The sequence below is a fragment of the Sylvia atricapilla genome, chromosome 3, assembly GCF_009819655.1.
Source record: "Sylvia atricapilla isolate bSylAtr1 chromosome 3, bSylAtr1.pri, whole genome shotgun sequence".
NCBI lineage: Eukaryota > Metazoa > Chordata > Aves > Passeriformes > Sylviidae > Sylvia > Sylvia atricapilla.
Genome location: NC_089142.1, coordinates 55459188 through 55480665, shown reverse-complemented (window position 1 = coordinate 55480665; position 21478 = coordinate 55459188). Strand labels below are relative to the sequence as shown.

At 40.1% G+C, this 21478-nt stretch overlaps 1 protein-coding gene across 3 annotated transcripts; it reads left to right on the top strand.

Moving 5' to 3' along the window:
• The first annotated feature begins 5272 nt into the window (after window positions 1-5272).
• SLC18B1 (solute carrier family 18 member B1) lies at window positions 5273-21049 on the top strand. 3 transcript variants are annotated; one of them, XM_066315406.1, is made up of 14 exons: window positions 5273-5375; window positions 5732-5871; window positions 6946-7041; window positions 8572-8645; window positions 9410-9557; window positions 12517-12673; window positions 14178-14314; window positions 15393-15494; window positions 16393-16484; window positions 17213-17308; window positions 17855-17929; window positions 19255-19348; window positions 19450-19496; window positions 20312-21049. In XM_066315406.1, exons 1-14 carry the CDS (start codon window positions 5339-5341, stop codon window positions 20382-20384), a joined length of 1368 nt encoding a protein of 455 aa, XP_066171503.1. In that variant the 5' UTR covers window positions 5273-5338; the 3' UTR covers window positions 20385-21049. The 3 variants fall into 3 exon arrangements, with proteins under 3 accessions (XP_066171503.1, XP_066171505.1, XP_066171504.1); XM_066315408.1 differs by lacking the exon at window positions 15393-15494; XM_066315407.1 differs by lacking the exon at window positions 19450-19496.
• The last annotated feature ends 429 nt before the right edge of the window (window positions 21050-21478 follow it).

Below are 21478 nucleotides of genomic sequence, written 5' to 3'. Positions count from 1 at the left end.
TGGATGACTTGACTGTTGGGTACTCTGCACGTCACCATCTTTGTGAAAAGTACATAGTGACAAAATAGAAGAGAAATAGGTAACAAATATTGATAGCTATGGTTTGTGGCTAGGGCAATCAAACACATTTGTCACCAGCATTGTCAGCCACCTTTTCCACCTTCCATATGTTCTTCCTTGCTCTTCTTGGTGCTGCCAAGCAGCAGTATATAGGCTAAATACAGCTAAGGAAGAGACACTATGCACAAAGCGACTCACTGGAGTTGGTCAGGGCAGAGGAGGACAGAGAGGAAAAGTGGAACCTGCTCAGCTGTCTTCAAGCTGCCCCACACACCCCCAGCTCAGGCAGCACAGCCTTTTGGAGCCTGCCCCAGGGAAAGGCCTGGCTGGGGGCTGCAGCACTCCCAGGCTCCAGCTGTGAGACACAGCTCACATCAACTCTGAGGAAGTCACGTACTTTTACACTACAGAGGTCTAGAAAGGGCAACCTCTGAGCAAGTCAAGGAGAGAGAGGCACAGTATGGGGGCTCTCCTCTCCCTGCAAGCTGAGCTACCAAGGACAAAGTGGGTAGGAACAACAGTGCCCACTGCTAATATGAGCAGCCTCTGGGACGCATTTGGCACCTCCAATGCTGCCATATATTGCTTGAAACTCTGAACTGTAACTCCTATTGCAATACACCAGTGTGTTGCAACCACTGCAGTCCCAACACAGATATTCTAATTTAGCACCTCCTGTGAGACATGTGGTCCTGACTTCTTCCCTCCTTCCTCCATGTGGGAACACGTTATTTCCTTTGTACTGGTCAAAAAGTGTGCAAGCACATACAAATAATACTGCTCACTTTTTTCCCCATCTCTTTAGGGGAGAATGTTTTTCCCTATACCTACCCATCACTTAATCTTCTTGTGCTCTTGAAAAGCCTCAAAGGCGCTTTATCTATAGACTAGTTTTTGTACTGAGTGGAACAACATACCAGTATCTCCCTTAAAGGTCTTGAAAGGATAAGAAGTCTGTGTGCAGCCTAAGACAGTATCTCCAGGAACTGCTATATACATTTGGCCCAGGAGATGGAACTATGCACATTTGAAAGCTTTGTATTACAGCAAAAATGATAATAAGTCAAAGTATAGTCTAATATTCTAGCAGCAGAACACTAAAAAGCAGTTTTTCTTGAACAGTTGCAAGAAAACAAAGCTGTGCTCACATAAAAATTATGTATATGTAGAGAGGAGGTTTTCATTGGCACTGAACTCTGTGTGGAAATGTTGATAGAGCCCAGTAGGAGTCTTTTATTTTTGTCTAATAACTAATGAAGTGTCTGATCCTTTTGGAAGGTCTGCTTCATTGCACAGTGTGAGCTCAGCGTTCTGCATGCTGTTGGTACTACTCCACCTGCTCCAACTTTCTTCCATATTCCTAGAAGCAGTCGCTAGTTTTTTAAGCTCTGCATTTTCCCTCGGAGTTATGTTCATTGAGCACCCTGCAGTTCAAATACTGGCATACAACCATGGGGAATGACATGCTTAAGCCAAGGATTGCAGTCCAGTGCTAAAAATATTTCCAGTGCACTTGAGGCTGGTGAGTGGTGTAATGAGAGTGATAGAAAATGAGGAGTTGCCAGCTGTAGGGCAAGAGCCTGGCTGGGTTTTAAAGGGCTGAGGTGGTGTCAGATGTTGACCTGTAGTTTCACTGAGCAGCCAGCCCCAGCAGAGGAACTTGGTCCTCTCAAAAAATTTGGTTATATTGCATACAGCATAACATGCTCCTGTAAACTTGGATTTGGGGAGAGGAAGACAAGCTGCTGTCATATGGCATTCAAGCATTTTTTATTCTCTCCAGCCTGCTGTTCTGAGTGATCCATTTGGACTCACCATCTTGCTGCATATATTTAAAAATCCTTTGGTTATTGCTACTACCCTTTGTGCTTGCCACTGAGTTCCTTGATTCTCCCTGACTGTCTCCCTTTCCAGGCTGGCTGCCTTCCTGTTTTTCTTTTCCACTCTGATAAAAATGGAAACTGAACTTTTTCAGAGGAGCAGTATTGGAGTTCACTCTTGTCTCAGCCATCCTCCTTCTGCTTCTCTTCCCCATTATCTCTCCTTGTCTTTTCCTCTGGTAACATTTATCTTCCTCTTGTACTCACCCTGGCAACCACAACCCATATATTCTTAAAAATGTCAGACTTCAGGGATTGTTTAAGTGCCATATTGTAGACTGTGGAGACTCAGGAACTGAGTAATGAGCAGTTTAGACAGTGAAACAGTGTGGTGAGGCAGCCACATAGGCAAATGAAAGCATCAGGTATTGCAAACTTCCAAGAGAGGTCCATGACACTGCTAAACTCTGAACAATAAGTTCTGATTTCAGTTTTGAACAATCCTTGCAAAAACTTACTTTTATCTCACATTTGTCTCTAGAAATACAAAACACGGGCATGTGCAATAAATAAATGTCATAGGATAGAATTGTCTCATTTTCCTTGCAAAACAGTCTTGTGGAAAATCAAGCTGGAAGCTTTTCAAGCTAGAAAATCAAGCCTTCTTTTTCTATATCCACAGAAGTTCTGCTCACCAGCCCAGATGAGAGAGATGAGTATTTCCAAGTGCCTCCAGATGTGGAAAAAAACAGCCACCCACGTGTAAGAGATGTCTGTGTCAAATTTCAAGTGCTTGGACAAATTATGGAGAGGTTGTTCTGGAGTTTCAAAGAGATGACAAGCTATGGTATTTCAATACCAATTTGAAATTTACTAAGGCCTTGATTCATGGTAACTGAACAAAACAGTTTGCTGGTTTCTGTTGCCTTCCACAGATTTTGCATGAGACGCTAAAAGGATGTGGTTATCATGTGGTCACGTTGGAGTAATTTTAAACTCTTTCCCAATAGCATTGTGCAGCTGCTGACAAAAAAAGAGAGATGTAAATATGCACTAAGGATGTTCTTGATCGCAATGCAAGTCTTTCTAAGATCTCTACAACTATATGAGCAATAGTAAGGAATATGTATTCCCACATGTACTGAGCATTTCATAATGTCCTGGATATCCATGAAGGAAGCTACTCTTAATGCAATCGCCCTTCATATAAAAACCACAAGGTTTTTATCTTGTGGACATAAGCCATGAATTTGACTCTATGTCTAGTATTTTTAGATACTTGAATTCTGCATACAATTTGGGATCTGAAAGAAAAATACATGTTATTAAAGTTGTTGCAGGTCTGACATAAGCAAGAAAGGCTTGTATACTTTTAATATATATATATTTTGTTGTTGTAATAGGCTGGTAACAGGTCCTGGTTCAAAGATTTGCAAGTATTTGTAACTGTACTGGTTTTGGCTGGCATAGTGTTATTTGTCCTTACAGTAGCTGGTAGGGGGCTGTGTTTTGGATTTGTGCTGTAAACATTGTTGATAAGGCAGGGATGTTTTAGTTTCTGCTGAGCAGTGCTTAGACAGAGCCAAGGCCTTTTCTGCTTCTCAGCCCACTGCAACAGTGAAGAAGCTGGGGATGCACAAGGAGCTGGGAGGGGATTCAGCCAGGACAGCTGACCCCAGCTGACCACAGGGATATCCCATACAGTATGGTGTCATGTTCACCATATGTAGAGCTGGGGGAAGAAGAAAGTGGGGGACATTTGGATGGCATTTGTCTTCTCAAGTAATGGTCACACATGATGGAGCCCTGCTTTCATGGAGATTGCTGAACATCTGCCTGCGCATGGGGACTGGTGAAGAAATTCCTTGTTTTGCTTTGCTTGCATGCATGGCTTTTCCTTCACCAGTTAAACTGTCTTTATCTCAACACATAGGTTTTCTAACTTTTGCTGTTCTGATTCTTTGCCCAATCCCACTAGATGGGAGTGAATGAGAGGATGTGTGGGGCTGAGTTGCTGCCTGGTGTTAAACCACAATGATAGCTTACTAAGAATGTGTGAGGAATTAACCAACATGTTTTATCAACAAGTTTCTTTTGGCAATACTGAGCAGTGCATAGCAAGGAAGTTCATAGCCATGTTTCATTATTGGAGTGGTATCACTGCTACTTACCACACTTCAGCCTGTTCACACTGACTTTGACAAAATCTGACTCTATAGGCTTTGTTTGGTTTCTCATGTGTAATTATTAATGAAAGGAAGATTGGTGTTTGAAAGTAGTTGGAATCTGTGGAGTTAAGACTGGAAAGAGCAAGGAGTTGGAATAAGAACTGTTTCTTATCTCCTGAAGATAATTGACTGCATCTCCAGCCACAAAAATGAATGCTTTATTCTCTTGCCACAAATTTATTATTTCTCTGTAAGTTTCTCTTATTCACTCTATTTGTGTGTCATACTTCGAATATATCATGCTTTTGTTATTATCCTTTTGTGAACTCATGATGACTTGCAAGTACTCTTCCTTTTTTTTGTTTTGTTTTGTTTTTGTGGAGGGGATAAGGCTGCTCAAGAGGCAGTATCTTTAGAAAGGATTTATGTTTATGTCTTTTTCTGAAGGTAGACAGGAAAAGTTCAAGGTACTTCTTAGGGACTTTTCAACAGTCGTAATATATGCCACACAACATATGTTCTCAAAGTAGGCTTCAGCAAAGGAATGTGTTGGTTTTCTTTGTGGCTGCTAAATAGCTTTTAAATTTCCTAATCTTGTGGTGAGAAAGTGGTTCTGCTTTTTTTTCTGTCATGTAGAATATGAGATTCTAATTTAGGTACATGGCAATGTTTGTTCTGAAATGTCCTTTTAAAGTGTCTTAATATTGTAACTGGTGACTAGATGTAATAGTGATACCTTAGTTAAAATAGCGCTTCTAAGACGTAATTACTGTTCTTTCTCTCCAAGCAGCAGGTGGTCTGTCTCTTATGATGTTTGGAAGTTATCCTCAGCTCACACCTCATCTCCTTCCTCGCCCTGCGGATTGGACCTTGAGCCAAATACCACCTCTTCCTCATCTGCAGCTGGAATTTACTCCCGGCCAGTTTCCAGCAATTAATTCTAGCGGCAACGTTGTCGTCAAGCCCTTGTGTCATCCTGCATTGAATCCTGCCGCTTGCTGGAGGCCGTGTAACAATCGGCGATCTTGCTACCACCGTTACCAATGCGTCGCGAATGCCCTGAGCCAGGTGCGCACGCCCCGGGCCGGGTGTGCGGCGTACCCCGGCAGCGGCAGTCGCCCTCGCACGGCGGCAGGCCCGGCGCTCGGCGGCCCCGCGGGCGGTCCGGCTCCGGGCCCGGGGCGCGGCGGCGCCTCCCGCGGCCGGGCATGCTCAGTGCCGGCGCTGGCCCCGGTGCTCGCGGAGCCCGCGGCCGCTGCCGCTCGGGCGCGGAGGCGCCGCTGCGGCCCCATGGGCAGCCGGGCGGCGGGCGGCGAGCGGCCCCCAGGTGCGAGCCTTCCTCCGCCGGCACGGCCCGGGGACAGCGGCTCCCCCGCGGGCTGGGCCGGGCCGGGCACGGGAGCGGGACGGGTCTCTGGCCGGGGCTGTGCCCATGAGGTGCTGCCGGGGAGCTCCGGCTGCAGCCCCGGCGCCTCCGGGGCGGGCTGAGGGGTACCTGCGGCGCCTGCACCGCGGCCAGGTGTGCGCTCCTGCGCGGGGCAAAAGGCGGAGCGGCTCGACTCCGTTCTCAGAGCCGGGAGGGTACAGGTGTTGTGTGGGTTTTAATTTTACAGCCTGGTTTGTAAATTGTTCCCCTCTGTCAGCTTGTAATGCTTCGTTATTATTTTTATTCGGTATTTTTAGATGATGGCGTGTCAGAAGCAGTTGGTGAGGAATCAAGACGGCTTTCCAGAGAACAGCTTTTTACAATAATTGCAGCAGCTTCTATAAATTTCAGTTCAATGATATGCTACTCAATCCTGGGACCCTTTTTCCCTTCAGAGGTAAACAAACAACTTAGTCAGCTACTCTCTTCCTTACATTTTTGCGTGTTGAAACTTTTAGAAATATCTTGAACTCCACGGGACATTTGTGGCTGGCTGTAAGCTCCGAGTTAAGACTCTTCAGTTGTGGGAATTCAGTGATAGGATCATGCTGTTGTAGCGCATAAAATGGTGACCTGGATCTTGTCCATGGACTAATTTACCTATGACTGCAGAGGAGACAGCAAACTGATGGGGTGAGATGAGATGAGATAGGAGTCAAAGTGAATTCTTGGAGAAGTGAAACAATTTTTTGTTCAGTGTCGCATAGTAGTTTTGTAGAGCTGATCTTAAACTCTGCCAATGTCCTGACTTGGATTTCTGTACTCTAGCGACTCAATAACTTTATAGCTTCCTGTTAACTCAGTCTGGGCCATCATTAACTGTGTTAACTTCCTGACCTAGGAAGGGGGAAAAAATAAAATCTCTGCTTTTGTTGAATGAATACAATGTTTAAATATCAAATGAAATAGATGGTCATGGTGCCTTTGCAGCAGAAGTGCATTTCTCTTATGACCAAAATGTTACGTGGTATTTACAAAGAAATATTCTTTTTATCTCAATATTCCAATGTACTGCTTGTGCCCTAGTGAGTGTATTTGGCCAGCTAAATAAGTAAAAAATTGTCTGATGCTGGTTATGGGATGGCATGTCACAATGAAGATAACAGATATCTCTGTTTACTGCCCTCTCCCTGTGCGAGTGATCAAAGTTTTGTAGCTCATGCCCTTGCACACCCGCTGAAGCCATTTTGTATAGTCTGGCTGCCTGTTCAGCAAATAACACAACATTTCTATTCACTGACAAATTCACCTTGGTTTTTCCTTGATGACATATTAGAAGTGCAATGTGTCTTTAAATTTTGTTGTTACCTTAAGAGCCCCTACTGCCTTTGAGAAAAGAAATTGCTTTCTAACATTAATGGGCACTTCTAGCATTATTAGACAATTAAGAAGATTTAAATATTCAAGGCATGAATGTTATTCACCTCAAGAATTTGACTCTCTCTTTACATGGGTGTGATCTTTTTTGCAGGCAGAAAAAAAAGGTGCCAGTAACACAATTGTTGGCCTGATTTTTGGATGTTATGCTTTGTTCAATTTCTTGGCTTCTATAATATTGGGAAATTATGTAAGTATAATTGAAGCTGTAACTTTTTTTCTGTGATGGCACAGGTTGATATATGAAGACAGTTCTGCAAGCCTGAGAAAAGAGATGTCTCTTCAGTTCAACTGTTCTCTTTGCTTTAGAGTAATCTGATGATCAATTCTGCTTTCTTTGGCCTCTTTTCTCCTACACCCCCATTTTATTTGTTGCACTTACTTATATATTCTGTTTGCCTTTGATGACACTCTTAAGGTGTTTTGTTTTTGTTTTGTTTTTTCTTTAGTTAGCTGCAGCTCTTCTTTCCTGGTATGTTATCTTTTTTTTCTTTTTTTTTAACATTTGCTCCTGTTATGACTCTCTGCTGCTTAACTCAGTTTCCCCTTCAACTTCATTCTATAGTAATATGAGAGATATATCTCCAGTTCTTGTAATGTGAGCCTTCCCACAGATTCAGGATTTTTTCTCATGTTGAAGAAACCACAAATAGAATATATAAATGTATGTTTGTTTATGTTTTGGAGCACTGCAGTCTATGCATTATTTGCTAGGGCTTCTCAGGATCATTTCCTAAGCTGGGGCTGCTGCAGAGTCAAAATCGTCTCTGTCTTTGGCTGGGCAGCCTCTTTGCTGACCTTGTGGTGAGTGCTTTTCTCTGGTGCTGAGGTGGCTCAAAAAGTATGTGATAAGTGCCATTACTAAGTCCAAATCTTGGTGCCTGTAGTAGCATTCAGCTATGGCACAAGCCTCACCAGGGACTTTACAGGAAGAGTGCCACACTCACTTGCAGACAGCTGAAGTGAGCATCAATAGACCTGCACAGTGCAGCAATCAGAAATCCTGAGGGTTTCAGTGAACTCAGCAAAATATGGGCTTCAGTAATAATGGCTGAAAGGCATGGACTTTGTTCAGGCCTAAACAAAAAAGGAGCCTGAAATACTTACTGTCCTTAGGGGGAATTGCAGCATGGAGTTAGAAGCTCAGCTGTACTTTGTTGTGAGATTGAGTTGGCTTTACAGCATGCCCCCCCATCATCCTTCACTCTGGTGAGAGAGTCTGAAATGAAGAAAGGTGGGGTCGTTCCCTGGTGATGAATGGGGAGGCCAGCAAGTACCATGCTTCCTATGCCAAAACTTTGTGCTGTTAAGGGTTGTCATAAATTTGCTTAAAAATCAGCTTGCATTGATACGTGATGGGTATTGCTGGCCTTCCCTCAGTGATAGTGCTGGAGGGGAGGTTTAAAACAAATTTTCTGCTTATAATGAAGAATGCTGCTGTAACCTGCTGCTCTGCAGAAGCTGCAGCATGCTGCTGTGAAATAGTTTACTGCAGCATTATCTTACCTTCTAAAACTGGGTTAAGTCACTTAACTGTTCAGACTATTTTTAGGTTCATTACTGAATGAAGGCACACCAGCAGAAGCAGTGTTTTCCAGTCTTTTAGCTACAGGAGCTATAAAGTTCCCATAATTTTTTGGTTTCTTAACAGTAACTTACATTGAAAATTTTTGATCTTTCCTTGAAATACTAACATATAAAAATGGTGTTTAATTTACAGCTTTCAGAAATTGGAGCAAAATTCATGTTTGTGGCAGGGATGTTTGTTTCAGGATGCGTGACCATTCTGTTTGGGTAAGTAATTTCTGTTGCTTGGTTTTGTTGCATTTGTCTTCTGATCATTTTCATCCATATGAAAAGATGAACAAAAACAAAATAGAAACTCTTGGGCATCTTTGGTGTGTTGATTAGTCATCTAACATCTTGCAGCTTAAATTTTTATCTACTTCTTGTAAAGCAGAATGAACACTTCTCCCTTTAACTGGTTTTCAGAGTCTGTTTAGTACTTTGAAAGCAGAAGAGGTAGGTTCTGTCTATTTAAGTAGTAGTTCACAGATGGCGAGAACCTTGTCAAAGTGCAGCAATAGGAAATCTATTTCTACATAATATTTGAATTATTCTAATGTTGGGCTTAAATGGGAAGCTTTGCCTGGCAGGTGGAGAGGCTAAGTCACTAATTTTAACAAAATAAATGCTTTATTAAAAATGAAGGGATTTCTTATTAGTTAGTTCTAGCACATTGCACCAGACTTCTTGCACAGGTGCTTGGAAAGGCTATGAAATACAACGAAGGTGCTTTTGGAGTTTTTCACAGGTTATAGTTTTCATTCTCTTTTCACTGCCAAGCAAGGGGGAAAAGGAGAAAGCTGCCAGAAATAGTTTGGTAGAGTTGGAGTGATTTTACTGATGTGGTTCAAAGATAAGTAGTAACAGAAAGCATTGAGTGTCTTGTAACTGTGTCTTTTAATAAGCAAGCAATTATACTCTTAGGCCGTTAGTAGATGGCTTCTTCCATTCTGAGAGAGGTCCAGTTTACTCTTGGGATTTTTCTTTTCCAGGATGCTTGACAAGGTGCCAAGTGGACCCATGTTCATCAGTTTCTGCTTTTTAGTAAGAGCAATGGATGCAATAAGCTTTGCAGCAGCAATTACAGCATCATTCTCAATGCTTGCAAAAGCATTTCCCACTAATATAGCTACTGTCCTGGTAAGTTCAGAAAGCAGCTGAGTACTAGCAACATTGCTAGTACTAGCAGCTGTTCCAGCTGAGTACTAGTGATACGACAAGTTGCCAGTGGGCAGCCTAAAATCAGGAGGAGAAAATCTGTTGTCTCTTCTGCAAGCTTATTTGAAATCATCACATAGTGTTTTCTTTGTAATCTAGAACCACAATCCTAGAATGAGTTTAGACCTTAGCGTAACTCTGGTTAGATATAAATTAAAGAGTATTTATTGGTTCCTTGTGCTTTGAAGACAGCTGACCATTAGTGGCAGTAGTTATCTCTTCAGTGAAAATCAAGACAAAATACTAATAAAATACTAGTACAGAAAAAATACTAGTACAGTGACTACTTCTACCTAGATAGTAAGGATCCATATGAGTTGATTTAAAAAAACAATAAATTAATTCAAATGGTGTTGATTTAAATGAGTGAAAGATGCAAAACTGAAACAATTTTGGCTTAATTTTTCTAATTTGTTGATAAAAGTTATGTATGAAAAGACGAGAGCTAGAATTTCTTGAAATCTAGAGGACAGTATTTCTGATGATCAACAATCATTCCAACCAGAGATATTACCTTTTTTCAGTAGGGGTTTTAAAGTGTTAAAGAAAAGTTTTGTGTTTAATAAAATGCTGCTTTCTCTGTCTATTTTTCAATACATTCTGGTTTTCAGTTCAAATATATTCTGTCAGAAATAACCAGATTAAATTTTAATGAGTGAACAAATTTTGGGACCTTATTAAACATTAAATAAATATTAAATAAACATTAGAACATTAAATAACATTAGAACATTAAAGAAAATTTTCTAATTTTCTGCCTTTATTAATACTGTTGTTAAGTTGTTTAATTACTTCTAAAAATAAATGTATATCTATAAGAATATGTCTTTCTAACTAGAAAAAGTCTACAAAGTTGTATCAGCGGCGATTAGCTGGCCTTTTCATTGGGGAGCAATTTATATATTGTAATCATGTTTTGGATTTTTTCCAGTCAATGAGGTTAAGGTTTCCCGTTTGCAAATTTTAAAAGGTAATTTAAGTAGGTAAGTAAAGTAACATTGACCTTAAGGGATTTAGTTACTCATTTTATAATCAGAATTAAAAAGAAAAGAAATTCTGTTGGGGCAGCACAGTTACCATGATGCATGGCTGAAAACAGTATGTGGTGGTGAAGGTCATCTCAAGACCAGCATCAGAAATGCTATACAGCTGTGGCCTGGTACCTACCTTGGTATTTTGTTTAAAATCTAGAAAGGGTGCTGTAAAAAGACAGATGACTTCTAAATGTTTGTCTTTTTAGCATATTGTGTACTCTAGTGTCTTGTTCTGCATGAGAATAAAACCTCTTCATATGTATTCATGTAGATTTAGTGTCCTAAATGGACATGATGGAAAGTTTTGTTACTGTGAGCTCTGAGGCAGGAGGCAGAAGAAAGAGCTGATTATTTGAGCACGGTGCATCCTAGGGTAAAATGAAGCCTGAAGGAGTGGGTGAGGCTTTTTTAGCCTTGCTCTCTATTGTCCTTCTTTATAGTGCTAGATGCTGAAAAACAACTTTCCTCTCTTTACCATTTTGGTACCGGTTTCAGCCTTCCTTTTACTTGTTGGGTACCCTAGAGGGTATATGTAGAAATTATTAAACGTAGGCACGTTAGCCTTGTTGAGTGGGAAATCGAGCGTCTGTCAATGTGATCCCTCTGTGGGAGAAGGTATGGACTTCAGACCATTAGCAATCTCACTTCTCCTACAGTATCAGGTGTATCTTATCCTCTGATCTGTACACTGCAGTGTCTCAGCTTTCCCCCCATGCCCTCCCCAGTTCATTAACTTAGAAGGGCTAAATGATGTACAGCCCCAAATCATATAAATTATTTGAACCAAAGTCTCACAAATCAAGTGTTTTTTATGGTTGGTGAGTAACAAAAGTGAAGGCATCATCTGGATGCAGTGATATTAATGGCCACTCTACATAATCACAGTTTTTCAGAATGTCTGAAATCTATCTGAAAATTTTGTAACTTACTGGTCATATGTTGTTACTAGTTATTTTCTTTGCTAGGAAAGAAAAAGGTTGCAACCCTAGACTGACCTAGGGTGAAAAACTTGGTTTTTACTGTCTGCCTGTTTTCAGGACATTTGACTACTCTGACTTGTATCAGTAAAATTAAAGATGAGGATGATTCCCTGGAGTATCTTTCTGGGTTCTGGAAGTTATCAAAACTTTTATCTGTAAGCAGTTATTACCACTATCTCTTACTGGTGGTCTAAGCATTGATTAATCAAGCGTTGAGGCAGATGTTGACAGTGGTGACTATGATGTTGTAGCACAAGATGTGTCTGTATTGCTGTCCTTTTACAAATTAGTATCTTATAAAAGATACCAAGTTATTAAATTATATCCAAAACAATCTGAGTTGTACCCATTGCAGTTTAATTTTTTTTCTCTACCCGTAGGGAGTGAGTCCAAACAGTTGTTAATGAAAGAGAATGCCTTGACTTGGCACATGTACTTCATCCCATGAGAGAATGTCCCATCTAAGTAGCTTTGTTTAGATCCTTTCCCTCAGGCTGGAGTGTAATGGCGAGTGGGAGAGGTGATCCCTTCAGCCTGAGTTGTCCTGTGGATGCTTTCTGCCACTGGCCATTGCCACTTGCCTTCCCTCAAGACTAGATCTGTTAGGTGACAGCAGAGTTGTGAATGCTGCAGTACAGGTGGTTCCCTGTAGTGAAGCAAAAGAGGTTCATGAGTGTCACATACATAACTGTGGAATTCCTTTTGCTGTCCCATCACTAGTAGCTCTTGTCCTAGTGATGCAGTGTTATGTTTTTCACTATCCTGAATATGTTGTGCTGCTCTTCAGACACATGGCTTGCTTTATATTGTTGCATTGTATTTTCTCAGCATACAGACTTTATTTCTGTTTGCTTTTTCATCCTTTAGGGCAGCCTTGAAATTTTTTCAGGACTCGGCTTGGTGCTGGGCCCACCTTTGGGTGGCTTTTTGTATCAGTCATTTGGTTATGAGGTCCCTTTCATCACGCTGGGATGCATAGTGTTGGCTTTGGTGCCTGTGAATATGTGCATATTGCCAAAATATGGTAAGCACCCTTCTACCTGCCTCCTTCACTCACCTTAACTTTTCATGTTCTTAAGTGTCATTAAAAAAGTGTCAGCTTCTGGAGTCTCATCCAAGTCAGAAGGCAAAACTCCAGTTGAATTAGCTGATCATCTTGATCAGGCCCATGTTTAATGCTATCTTAAATTCATGAGATGGCCTGGAATTAATACAGCTCCTCAGGCCCATTTCTGCAAACACCAGGAACTCTGTATGGCAGTGAACTGAGATATACTTTTGTTTTTTGTCTTAGACTCAGGGTTTGTAAAGGTCCAGTTGCATCTGCTTCCCATATGTTTGTAATTGCAGCTAGTTAAAGAAAAGCTGGAGAAAGATTTTGCCTAAAGCAGGAGAACTCAACATGTTTGAGGAGTTAACAGTGGAGGGAAAAACTATAGGGAGAAAAAGAAGTGTTTATTTGTACTGAAAAATGCAGGATCTGATTAACATGAAATAATATTAAAGTTAATAAAGGAGGAGTTTAATGAAGTGATGGAGGTCATATAAATTTATTAAATTTTACATGATCCTGCTTGGACAGAAAACTAGCTTAAAGATAACTCCTCATGCAAGACTGTAATTATGAGGTTACAATTCTTAAAGGTTATTCTTTCCTAGGGAAAAAAAAAAAAAGCTAGTAACTTTGAAATGCTTTGTAATTTTTTTAATCCTTTAATATGAAAACCATGGAGCATAACTTCAAGTATATTGGCTTTTAGAAGAAACTTACAAGGATTACAATGATTACAGTGATTACAATGATGTGTTGCTACTGTTGACTTTCCCCCGACCTCTCCAAGCTCTGTAATCATCATGTCACTGCCAATTTGGAAGTATGTTACAGAAATAATAGCTCTGAGCTGATGGATGCTAATGCTTGAACTTCTAGTTCTTTGTATACTTTGAGACCACATTCAGCTATTACAGGAGAAACACCATCAGGAAGAGGGCCTGACTTAAAACTCCCATGTAACCGTGACATCTGAAAGAAGTTTCCTGGAGTACAAATTGAGCATGTGGGAGTTCAATTAGTTTCTTAAAAAACTTGGATAGATCTCAAGTGATAAATAATAATCTTTTTATCTGAGTCAAAGCATGTTTCTTTTATTGGATATGAATTGTTCATATATGTGTTCATGTATTCACCTGAGACACATCATGAGGAATTCATTGTATAACTGCTGGCAGAGAAGCAAATACTTTTTTCACATAATTGGAGTAATACATGCTTTAGTGCTTTTCCACTTTGAGATTTGCAGTGTTCAAATCTAAATTGTATACTTTTCTTCTTCACCTATCAGATTTTGGTTTTTACTATAAAAATAATATAGCACATAATAATCAGCTATTGACTTTCATCTGTTGTGCAACAGGAGTAAGAGGACTAAAAAAAGGGAAATACTGTTTTTTTTCTAAAGCTAGAAGATCAGTCATGAGCTTATGCTGCTGAAAATAATGCAGTTTCCCCCCCTCTTCTGTTGAAACAGATTCGACTCCTAGGAAAGAATCCTTTTGGAAGCTCATTCTTCTGCCGAAAGTCTTAATACTCTGTATCACTATATTTTCTCTAAGTGCATGCTTGGGTTTTATGGATCCCACAATGTCTCTATTTATCCTAAAGAAGGTAAGTCCTGCTAACATGCAGTGAAGTCTTGACTTAATAAATAGTAACTGGTTATAAATGTAATTTTGTAATTTTAACAAAATTGTGCTTCATCCAATTAACACTGTTTTAGTTAACTGTTAGTTGTATGAATTCCAAATAACTTGATTTCCACAGTACTGATAATGGATCATGATACTGATCCATTGCACCATCTCTTCCTGCTGGGTCTTAATAACTGAGAATGAAGAAATATAAGGCCTTTTAAAGTGGGCTTTCTCCACTTAAATGTCTTTCAGCTGCAGAGTACTGTCTTTGAATAGGGCATAGAAACTGCTTTTATAAAAAAGAGTCTTTTCCTTCCTTCCTCAAATCAAATTCTTGACAGCTGGTGCTGTTACGTGATAGTGTTACGTCTCTTGATGTGAACACCTTTAAGGTTCTGTTCCTAGGTGAAATTAAGCAATGGTCTTTGAGGGCTTTATTTATGAATTATTTTTCCAAAGGGTAGTGTTTCACAGATGGCTGTGCTGCTTTTTGTCTGCCTGGTGTGTACTTTGAGCACTTGTCCAGGGCAGAGGGGACTCAATGCTAACTTGGTGCTCTTTCATCTGTGGAGATGTGAATGTACATCTTCCATCTCCCAGGGAGGATCTGAAATTATCCCACTGTAGAACCCGTGTGGCTTTTCTAATGCAAATAAAACTAAAGATTGGAGAGGTGGAGACTAAATCCACTGAAATTTCAGTGTCTGAAGTGTCTGTTTCAAGTTTGTCAGATTGTAATGATTAAAGCCAGCATGCTGGTGTAGGGGGCATAGCATAATGTTTCCTCCTGAGATTATTTAGGTTTTATATGAGTATGGTTATGTCAGGTGTTTCCACCACTCTATGCTTAAAAAGTGTTGGGGAAAGCAATGAAACTGAAGCTCTGTGCGTGATTTCAAATAGTTGAAATACCTCTGTATGGTGTCAGTAAAATACTTTTAATTGCCCATTTCAGTATTTTGACTTAATATATAATTCTTGGATTGTCCTTCAATGAACATAGCATATATGGTTTGTCTTGGGTTTTGCTTTATTTGTCTTCCTTTCCACAGTTCAAGCTCCCAGCTGGTTATGTGGGCTTGGTGTTCCTTGGTTTGGCAGTCTCATACTCCGTGTCTTCTCCCCTGCTTGGACTTCTAAGTGACAAACTGCCCGTGAGTCCTACCCTGCTGTGTGTGCAGGGTTACTAAAGTACTCTGTGCATTTGCTTAAAGGTGGGGGACAATGGATGAAACAAAGGATGTAGGTCTGGTCTTGTAAAGGCATCTGCCTTTCAAAACTTTGTACATGCACCTATTGCTGCTATGTGTGTAAGGTCCAGGGTAATTTAAGAATGTTCAGGTGAGTAATAAGGAAATCAGACTAGCAACTGAAGTGTGCTGAGCTTTTGCAGTGGACTAAGCACAATCTTTTTCCAAGCAATGTGGATAGAGAGTGGGAAAATATGTCCCAGTTATCCATGGTTTTAACCACATCTAATTTTATTAGCTTTTGAGAAGAAAGTAAAGATGTTCTGGTTAGCTGTATTGACTTTATCTCTTAAAAAGTTTAATATCCAAATTAGATCAGCACAGTGGGCTGCCTATCCTTTGCCTGGTCCTTAAGCTCTTAACAGCACCACAGAAAGAGACTTTGACAGTGGTACACTTAAGACAGCCTGCTTGACAGCCAGTGCTAATTGTTCAAGAAAACCCTACGATTTGAAAGCTGTACCTGAAGAATAGTGACAATTTTCTGACACTTTTTTCCTGACACAAACTAGTAATGGCCTTTGTACATGAGAATTACATAGAATCATAGAATGGTCTGGGTTGAAAGGAACATAAAGATCATCATGAAATGCTACATGGTGTTTCTTATATTAAAGAAGATCTAAGACCTAAGATACTTTACTAACCATGAAAGACCATTGGTCAGTATCCTGAAATCTCTGTTCTAAGCCACTGCTGCCAGTAATTGCATTTGGGGTGAGAAAACAAGAGTTTATTGTTTCTTGATGTACATGACAAATTCCCAATTTTAAATTGCATAGATTTTATTTTTCTTACACAGTACATCAGGAAGTGGCTGCTGATATTTGGAAACTTAATGACAGCAGTGTGCCTTTTCATGCTAGGACCTGCTCCTGTACTGCACATTGAAAGGTACTGCCTCTCCCTGAGCCTGTCCCATTATGTCTGTAAGTCTGTAATTAGCAGGTCTGACCATGAAACAGATATGGTTTTCAGCTTCTACCTTAACATGGTGTTTTTTGACGTGTAGCATTAGACTGTGAATGTAAAGCAGTGAAAGCATCTGAAAATGGAGATTTTACAGCTTCATAAAATAGAGTCTTTTCTTTTGCTTTTTACTGTTACTGTGTTTATGTTAATGTGTATGGTAGGAAGAATATTGTTCTTTTTTTCTTCCCTCACAGTTTTGTGGCATTTCCAGTTCGGCAAAATAAAGTTCTCATTTTGTTTCAATTTCCAAATATTTCTATTTCATCAGTGTTTTTTAACTATGGAGTTTGTTTATTATCAGCGGTACTGATTTTACTTCTCTCTGTATATAGGTTCTGAGAAAAGTGACAGATTATACCTTTGTCTTCACTAGCAAATGAAAGACAATGTCTATTGCACCTGAATGCTGTCATGTCATATTTCTCAAGCTAATTCACAGCAAAACACTCTGCTACATTTACACAACAGCTACACAATCCTTTTGTCCTAGGTTAGATACTCTGTTAAAGTAGTAGGCTTGTTAATGCATAGAACTCCTAGGTTGCTAATTTTTAAAGATCATAGGTTTGAAACAACAGCCTTCAGTCAAATAGAGTCCTTATTGAAAAGAGTCTTCAGCAGCTAACTTCTTGTAAATGCCTCTCTTTCAGTCAGCTGTGGATGTTTGTGCTGGTGTTGGTTTTGATTGGCTTTTCCCTTGGCATGAGTGCTATCCCAGTGTTTCCAGAGATGCTGCAATGTGCATAGTAAGTAACTCACTCCAGCCCTTCTTTCATGTTACTAGGAACCTGCAACTGCTTTTCAGGGGTGAATATGTAGTGTGGCCTTTTTGCCCCTTTTTGAGGCAAAGGCAGATAGTAACATTTAAATACTTCCACTTGTCTTCATTTTTTCTGACTGAGCACCCCAGTCATTGTCCTCCCAGTATAACTTTCTGAATGTGTACCTCAGTAATGACCTAGAAGGGTCTTGATTTACTCCTATTACTACATTCCTGTTGGAACAAGGTCTTTGCTTCTAAAAAGCCACCTGGCACAATTTCACACTTGCCATATGAAACATGGGGAATTGGTGTGATGGTGTGATCAGAGATGAGGAGTAGCACTTCAATCCTCCAGAGAGGCAGCAGAAAAAAAAGTGCTGGGTAAACAGACATTCTACTGTACCCTTTTGCTTGTTAACACGTTATGTGGAGTGCAAAATTAAAAGGAGTGAGGAAAGTCTATAGGGAAAGGCTACAGACTGAGACACAGCATAGATTTTACTACTCTACCTGGTCTGTCTTTCTGCAGTGAGAGTGGGTTCGAAGAAGGTCTGAGTCTTCTGGGACTGGTGTCTGGGCTCTTCAATGCCATGTGGTCCCTTGGGTAAGTGTACCCCTTTTGCAAGCTGTAAGAGTTTAGCTGTTTCACAGTACTGCCACGTGGAAAGCTGGCTGTGACTGTGTTGACTTTGATTCAAAAGTTTCTTGCTTGACAGGTGCCTTGTAGGCATGTTAAAACAAAGCTTTTTACCCAACAAAAGGTAAAACTTTTGTTTTGACAATGCTCTGAACTTGTCTTTCTTGAAACATATTGCTCTGCATATCAGTAACGTGCAGTGATTAAAGTGGATGTTTGCTTGCACTTCTGTGTGGTCATTTTTGTTTTCACTAAAATCTCTAATGCTCAATACAGAGAGATGTGGACTTTAATTTTTTACAAAGCCAAATCCACCCAGATGGAGTGAGCTAGATGTCTGCTCCTGACTAATTCTGTTTTCCGGTGTGTGTCTAACTCTATATAGTGTGTCTATAACTCAGGGTCATCATCCCAGAAATAAGTGAAAGGTGCCACTGGCTGAGTGACCCTTCAGAGCTGTCACTCACTGGGAAGTGACAGAGTGCCCCTATAGACAGCCACTTACAGGATATTTTTATCTGTCCTTCTGTGACTGCAGATATGTTTCAGTGGCACGAATTTGCACCATTTTTTCCCCAAGATCTAGCTGTCTAGAAGTCCTGTATATTTGGTATAGGGTTCTGTACAGACACAGGTAGTACAAAGTTAGCAAACCCCAGGTTTATGCTGCTATAAAGCCTGGTTTTATAATGTTACTTGCTTCCAGGAAGTCTCTCTAGTTTTACACAGTTTTGTCCCTTTCTGTCATAAGAGACCATAAAATGTAAGACCTTTCATAAAGAGACATCTGCAAAACCTTTATAACCTGCATTTTGAGACAGGGATAAAGGTGCAGGGCAGTTACACACAGCTCAAACTTGGAGAGACTGTGTCTGTCACATTGTACATCCCCACCTGTTTATATTCATCAGACTTTTGTATTGAAATTTAGAAACCTTGTGTTTTGAGGGATGTGACTTGGAATTTCTCTTATGATAGATCAGTGTAGATGTTTTCTCAGAGCACGGTCCTTAGTGGGGTGTCTCTGCTGAAAATGACTGCATTCAGCTTTCTGATGTGGATCCTATTTCCAGATGAGGAGGTAATTAGATTAATTAGGTCCTTGGCAAACAACAAATTCATACTTATTGTGGATTTTAGGAAAGTTAGGTCTGTGGAAGAAAATCTCTTTGTTGTGAAAGATAAGAGTCTATGAAGGAACGCCACAAAACCCAATAAAACAGTTCTCCGAGAATATGGTATGTTATCCTTTATGTTTGGAATGCCAATACCTGATTTTGATTTGATGGCAGGGCATTTGTAGGTCCCATTCTGGGAGGATTTCTAAATGAAGAGCTGGGTTTTGAATGGGCTGCAGCCATCCAAGGAGGATGGCCACTGTTAAGTGTAAGTAATTACACTTTTTTTTTTTAATATCTGTTGCAGTTATGAACTATTGTATAAGGTAGTTATAATTACTACAATTGTAACTGGCTGTTTCCTCAAAGGGTCTTGCAACTGGAATATTTTACGTCATTGAGGCAACAAGGAAAAGGTATGCTGAGATATTTTTATTTATTTTGCTTGCAATCATATAAAGCAAACCTTTGAAATTTGTGTTTGCATTTTTTCCTTACTACCAACTAATAAAGAATGGTAAGATATGCAATAAAAACATTGCTTAAATAATTTGTCTGTCTGGTTTCCTAAATCCCTGCTGACCTAAAACAGACACCTAAACCAGGCAATGTCTATTCTATACAAGGAGCAGGACTGTGGCATTAATGAGGAAACCCTACTGATGGTTCCTCCAGGAGGGTGTCTGTGAGCTGGAATTGGTTGGATGGTCACAGGTAGAGAGCAGTGGTCAATGGCTCAATGTCCAGACACAGACTAGGGACAAGTGGTGTCCCTCAGGGGGTCTGCCTGTTTAGTATCCTCACCAACATTTAAAAGAAGGTAGATTCGGACTAGATATGAGGAAAAAAAAAATTTACCATGAGGGTAGTGAAACACTGGACCAGGTTGCCCAGAGAGGTAGTGGATGCCTCATCCCTGGAAACATTCAGGCCCATGGCTCTGGACATGGCTCTGAGCAACTTGGTCTAGTTTTAAGATGTTCCTACCCATTCAGGGTAGCTGGATTGGCTGACAATTAAAGATCCCTTTAAATCTGAACCATTGTATGAATATGTATATGTAAGAATATGAACAGTTGGTTCTGTGCAGTAGCAGAGAACCAAATCCAGTGATCCATGTAGCTCTTTGCATATAACGTGCTTTTTTGCCTATTATGTTGGTATCACATAGAAGTATCTAAAGAATATAAAATCTGTGTTATCTCTCCTGTCCTTCTCCTTATGCAAACAGTTCCAGTTCCAGCCTGCAAAATCCTCCTGGTGATAATGAAGAAAGGACTCATCTACTGGGCAATGAAATGTAGCCAGACGTCCTTTCAATCCTCTGTTTGCTATTGTGGTCTAACCTAGCATTGAGGTGACTGGCCTTAACAGTGCTTCATTATTCTGGAGCTGGGACGTGATCCCTTAGTGAACAACCAGTTGTGGTTTAATTGTAGAGATATTACTGTTTTGAAAAACTGAACACTGATTGCCTTTCTTTTGGAAGTTCTCATAAATGATGTGTAACCCTCAGCTGTCAGCCGGTTTAATTGTGTTCCATGTACAGTGTACCACTGTATGTGAAAAGATGTGTTTTCAAATGTCTGTTCCATACTTGTCTGTGCTGTGCATTATTCTTGGGTAAAACTACTATTTTGCTACCATGATTTTCTGTACTTTTTTAAAGAAGTCAATTACCTTGTAAAAACAGAATTGGAAATTATAAAGTTCTAAGCACAATATTGTTTCCAATAAAGCAACTTTTTTTCCTAAGTTTTGTAAATTTTCTTAGACAACAAGAGTCTAAAATACTTCTTGTCTGCCAGCACTTGTGTTATCTTGGAAATGCCTGCAAATGAGGTGCAAAAACAATGAAAATTTGCCATGTTTACACAGAAAAAAATGATCTTCAGTCCTGGAGGAGACTTGGCATCTGGTGTATACAGTAATATACATACACAGAAGATAAATGCATGTTTGTATTATATATGAAGATTCAGCTTGGTGATTGTGAGATGTATTTTGCTGATAAATGCTAGCTGGAATGTTTGTACTAATTGCTTCGGCAGCAGCAATTCTATCAGGAGTCTAGGGCTACTAGGGGGAAAAAGCCAAACCATTTCCTCACCTCTTCCAGATGCTCAGCTGAAGATATTCAAGGGGAACTGAGACAGGATACTCTTGACAAACTCACACTAGACTTCTTGACTTTGGTTGTAGCAAAAGTCTTTTAATATATCATTGAGACATATCCAGCTTCTAGAAGGGGTTCTCTGTGGTAGTTTTCCCATCACTAAGAAAATTGGTCTGTCTTAGCAACTTCCAATCAATTTCTTTTATGAAAAATTCCTGGATTTTATGTAAGAAATAACTCTTTCCCTGCCAGAGCTCTCTTGAATTAGAAAGAACAACTGCT

Bases quoted from the DNA above. Each gene is read 5' to 3' on its own strand.
- SLC18B1 (XM_066315406.1), top strand. From the start codon at position 5,339: ATGGGCAGCCGGGCGGCGGGCGGCGAGCGGCCCCCAG. The intron at 5,376-5,731 runs GTGCGAGCCTTC...CGGTATTTTTAG, and splicing joins GGGCGGCGAGCGGCCCCCAG to ATGATGGCGTGTCAGAAGCA. The intron at 14,315-15,392 runs GTAAGTCCTGCT...TCCTTTCCACAG, and splicing joins CTCTATTTATCCTAAAGAAG to TTCAAGCTCCCAGCTGGTTA.